Genomic DNA, 4,955 nt, shown 5'->3' with positions numbered 1-4,955 from the left:
TGAAAGTCTGTCGAATGTAGGTTGAGGGGTGGAGGAAGTTTGCAGGAACATGTCCTTAAAGGGATCAGGGCATTCGTCATTCAAATAACGTAAGAAGAATTCTCACCATTTTGGCTCCACTCAATTCTAATCATAAACATGTATGATATCTAAATGATCAGAAATCTTGTCTCGAAGTTTTTAATTTTAAAAAATTCTAGTAATCAACCAAACCTGGCGCCGGACATGACGTTGACCCCCTCCACCCCCGACAACCCTGACGCTGCTCACATTCCTGAACACGCCCCTGCTGGGTGTGTACTCTGCTCCCACCACTATGTTGTTACAGGACGTGTTAAAAAAAGGATAAATAAAAAAAATCACCAGCAATTATATAATGGCATGAATTTATACATAAGAAGCTCTTCTGTGACCAGAAAACATTTTCATATACTTTAGTATTTTAGTAAAAACAAGAAAGTTCTCTACGAATAAATGTCGGTATATTCGTTCAGGAATACAACTGTTAAAATCAGTCATATCCTCCGATGAGGCCTTCTGCTTCCGCCATTAAGGCTACCCTCGGTTTGATCTTCATCTCCACGCGCTTCATCGAATACGCGAGGTTCTGTTTCCATTCGAACCACGTGATGCCAGTAATAACGCCATCTGGTGTGATATTCTGTTCTCCGTTGGGGTGAAATATTCCATTGAGTGACGCGTAACTGCAGGCGTTAAACCACCAACCGGACCGATCTTTATGGGAACAACTAGCGTACCATTTGTCGTGATCACGATCCATGGTACTGAAGAACATATTATTGTGATAGGCGAGGGAATCGCCGGCCGTCCCCGAGAATCCATTGACCGTCAGCTTGTATTTATTCTCTTCACTAGCCACTTTAAAATAATCATACTGTGCCCATGCGTGTTGATCCTCCCAGTCCAGGAGGTCAATGCGTAGCGTGTAATTCGTGTTGCGCAACATGTAATATATATTCTCATTACCCAACCAAAACTCGGAATTCACGTTTCCGAATCCGAAAGCGTAATCGTCCCATCCTCGCGTAAAGTTCACTGATCCGTCAAAACGTCGCTGAATCACAGTCCATCCACCACCCTGCATTTCCATGTCGCACCAAACGTTAACGACGTATCCACTGGGAAGTTTAAGAGGATAAACTCCACTAAGATTGAGACCACTCATTTTCAGTTCGTAACAATCTGAAACAAACAAATCACATCAAACATAATGGCTAATGAAGTGTGACATACCCTATGCAGTGGGTTAATGAGGTCTGACATGGTTATGCAATCTGACATACCCTGTGCTAATGAAGTCCGACATATACTATGTAGGGGCTACTGAAGTCTGTCATACAGTATGTAGGGGCTACTGAAGTCTGACATACAGTATGCAGTGGGTTAATGAAGTCTGTCATACCCTGTGCAGTGGTCTAATGAAGTGTGACATACCCTGTGCAGTGGTCTAATGAAGTGTGACATACACTATGTTGTGGGTCGCCTACTCTTCCTCTATATCCTAATGTCAAGGGTTCTTTTACGTGCACTCCAGCAACGAGTATATAGATGGACCTCGTTGTGTTTCGTATTTTCCGTAAGACTAGACACTTTTATAACTGTCGCTGTCGACACCGGGATCGAACCCGGGGCCTCTTTGTTAGTACGCCGGCGCCATATTCATTGAGCTGAGTTTGCTTCTCACCAACGAAGTATAAACTAGGTCTTTGTTAATCCTAATATTTCTATACGGATTTCGACGATTTTAAATAACTTTTAGGAACATTTCCCATTATTACGAACTTAGCACCGTCGAGGCATCAGTTGCGATCCAATCAGTCTGAAATTGTTTGTGTGTCCTATTGACAGGAAGAACCCTATTGATTTGTAAATCAACCCCATCTTTTACAATACATATGATTTTAAGGTTGATTAATAAAAGGTAAAACTTACTTCTTGCCACTGTTATATCTTTAAGAGCTGGGAATCCTCTCGCTCTGTTGGCACTCGGCATATCTTTAACACGATGAAATCCAGCTTGCATTTTAATATCAAGTCGAGACAACTTCCTAAATAACAAGACAATTCAAACACATAATTTATATAAATTCAACATTCTGTGTAAATAAGGTATTAGAAAGAAAGGGGACTACAATGGCTCGGTGTAAATAAGGTATATAAGCAAGAAGAGGGACCACGGTGGATCGGCGAATATGGTGCTGGATCACTAACTATGCTGGATGTCTCGGGTTCCAACTTGGTGTTTCTCGGGGGTTTCCAGTGTTAGTGGTGAATGGCACGAAATAAGGTCTAGTCGTTCTTATAGGACAAAAACAAAACGTGATGGGAGGAGGATTGTGCCCTAAAAGTGTCACACTAGGATTCTAACCCAGGGATTTGATTGGTCGAGTGGTCTATTGATTGCCATTTAGATCATAAGGTCTATCATTGAATCACGTGATGAGGCCTGGATCCCATGCTTGTAACTGACAGGGGCTGGGCTCGTGTGCCCAATCTTGTGGGTTTTGTCCGGGTCCTCCGGTTTCCTCCAACTGCTGAATTATTGAACCATGTGTTAGTCCCAAAATTGCCTCTTTTATCGAGTGGACGTTAACCCCATTTGCCAAGCTTGTTATTTAATGGAATAGAATTACGTACGTTAGAATACTGTTCCCTGTCTTTTTATTGAATGGAATAGAATTACGTACGTTTTATTGAATAGAATAGAATTACGTACGTTAGAATACTGTTAAATTGTCGGTCTCTTGTTAATTTTTCGTTCTGCATGTCGAGTTGTAAGCGTTCTAGGACCATACACTGATGTTCATTCTGAAGTCCCGTTGGTAGATTACGATATGCTGATGATTGACAGATGTTGTCAGGTGTCTGACAGTTGCTAGGATATAGACACGTCACCACCAACAATATGGTGGCCGAGTACAACCCAATCATCGTCTGAAATATACAAAACGTATTAATAAATTTCAAATCAAAATGTGAAATTGCATATTCTTATTATTTATAATATTTATAAATTAAAACAATAGGTTTACAGACAACGTAGCAAAGTCGTCTATGTGGTCCAGTCCTCAAAGGCATTTACAAGAAGATAAAAACTGACCAAGGGCAACAAGTCACTAAGTATTTACAAGAGATAATCAAAACTTGATAGGTTTCAAGTTCTTCATGGTGCTAATTATTACTATGTAAAAGATCCCTTGGCAGTTGGAATTTGAGAAAGAGTTGGGCGTAGCGCTGCTGTCTGGGCAAAATTTCCCTCATAGCACACTGTATGGCGTATGCCGTCTTCATTATCCCGGTTGGAGTAGAACGATAGGACGTTAAACCCCATTTCATTTTCATTTCACCAAACTTGTACTGATAGATAATAACTTTAGTTGTTCCTGTTATCGGAAACCCTTGTGCTATGAGAAAAAGTTAGTCCTACTTTTATATGGCTACTAGAGCGTTCACAAGTAATTATGGACGACTGACCGACGGACAGGGGTAACGACGATATTCGACTACATAAAAACTAAATAAATAAATAAATAAATTTTATTTTAATAATAAATTGAACACTATTGTATAAATTACAGGTTTTATGGAGTGAATCCCGTTTTATTAAATATTTGATTGGGTGGAAATTCTATTTGATATGGACGAATAATACTTCTTTTGAATATTCAACTTTTAAAATATTGTAACCTTGCCTATCACGGTAAATCGTGTAACAAATTGGTTGATTTTCGTTCCACCTGAACGACTAGACACTGTCCCTATCCGGGGCTCCACTGACAAGGGAATGCACGGAGAGCTCTCTAGACCAACATGCATAGAGACATAGGCGTAGGAGCTGGGGGGGGGGGGGGGGGGCACACAGTTGTATAAAAAAATATTGTGTTTTTGAATGTGTCCAATTTATTATCATTATGTAACATACTAAGAACCTAACTACATTTTTTGGGCACCAAACACCACCGCCCCCCCCCCCCCCCAAGTCAAAAATTTCCCCGTACGCCGATGCATAGAGATATCGAACCGTGAGACCGCCTGGACAGTAAACCTTCACCTTACTATGGATAGTGAACACACCTTATTAACTGGGCCACAGCGACTGACAGTTATATCAGTAATTATCCGACAAGTTGGTTGTTGTTTATTACAGATTTAACATCCAATACATTAAATATGATATTATGGACAGATTGATTTAATTTAATTATTTACACGTAATGGGTTGAAAATTGGTAAAACACAAAATAAAAACGTCCGTGTATATCAAAAGTCACCTTAAGATTGGTAAAAAAAACACAAAATAAAAAGTTCTTGTATATCAAAAAGTCAATTTAAAACACACTTATAAAATCGCTGTCGTGAGAGGCGAGGGCGGGTCATCTTCTCCCTTTGTCATAATAAAAAAACAGGTTAAAACAGGAAGTCCAGCTGGTTGTTTTATATAATAACAATTTACTTTATACTAATAATAAACTGGTTGATTTAATTAACAACAATTTACTTTATAATAATAATAAGTTGGTTGTTTTATATAATAACAATTTACTTTAGACTAATAATAAACTGGTTGTTTTAATGAACAACAATTTACTTTATAATAATAATAAACTGGTTATTTTAATTAATAACAATTTACTTTATAATAATAATAAGCGACAAACTTATAAAACTACATCCCTACCTTTTAATTAAATATTATCCCAAAATAATGATTTCTTTGTTCTTTAGAAATCCGACATGTCTCTCTCTGTCTGTGGTGTCGATGTTTGTACAAAGAAAGACAGCAACTTGAGTTCTTGTAGAGAGAATTAGATTCAGATACAGAACATATGTTCACACAAATAAATTCTATAATACGATCGTTTCCACATGTCCTGTGTTTTTCCGCTGTTAACTTCCGTCAAGTTGACCTCTCCAGTTCGTGAACTTTTCTCTGT

General features: G+C 38.6%; 1 protein-coding gene across 1 annotated transcript; it reads right to left on the bottom strand.

The window, feature by feature from the left end:
* Positions 1-369: 369 nt before the first annotated feature.
* Positions 370-2,667, bottom strand: LOC126825365 (fibrinogen-like protein 1). Its single transcript, XM_050554967.1, has 3 exons — positions 2,659-2,667; positions 1,954-2,069; positions 370-1,203 (listed from the first exon to the last, which is right to left on the bottom strand). Exons 2-3 carry the CDS (start codon positions 2,042-2,044, stop codon positions 512-514), a joined length of 783 nt encoding a protein of 260 aa, XP_050410924.1. The 5' UTR covers positions 2,045-2,069; positions 2,659-2,667; the 3' UTR covers positions 370-511.
* Positions 2,668-4,955: the final 2,288 nt, after the last annotated feature.

The sequence above is a fragment of the Patella vulgata genome, chromosome 6 (genome assembly GCF_932274485.2).
Source record: "Patella vulgata chromosome 6, xgPatVulg1.2, whole genome shotgun sequence".
Classification (NCBI taxonomy): Eukaryota; Metazoa; Mollusca; class Gastropoda; family Patellidae; genus Patella; species Patella vulgata.
The sequence above is the reverse complement of the archived record's forward strand: the minus strand, read 5'-3'. Positions and strand labels throughout refer to the sequence as shown.

Bases quoted from the DNA above. Each gene is read 5' to 3' on its own strand.
- LOC126825365 (XM_050554967.1), bottom strand. From the start codon at position 2,044: ATGCAAGCTGGATTTCATCGTGTTAAAGATATGCCGAGTGCCAACAGA. The intron at 1,204-1,953 runs GTAAGTTTTACC...TGTTTGTTTCAG, and splicing joins AGATATAACAGTGGCAAGAA to ATTGTTACGAACTGAAAATG.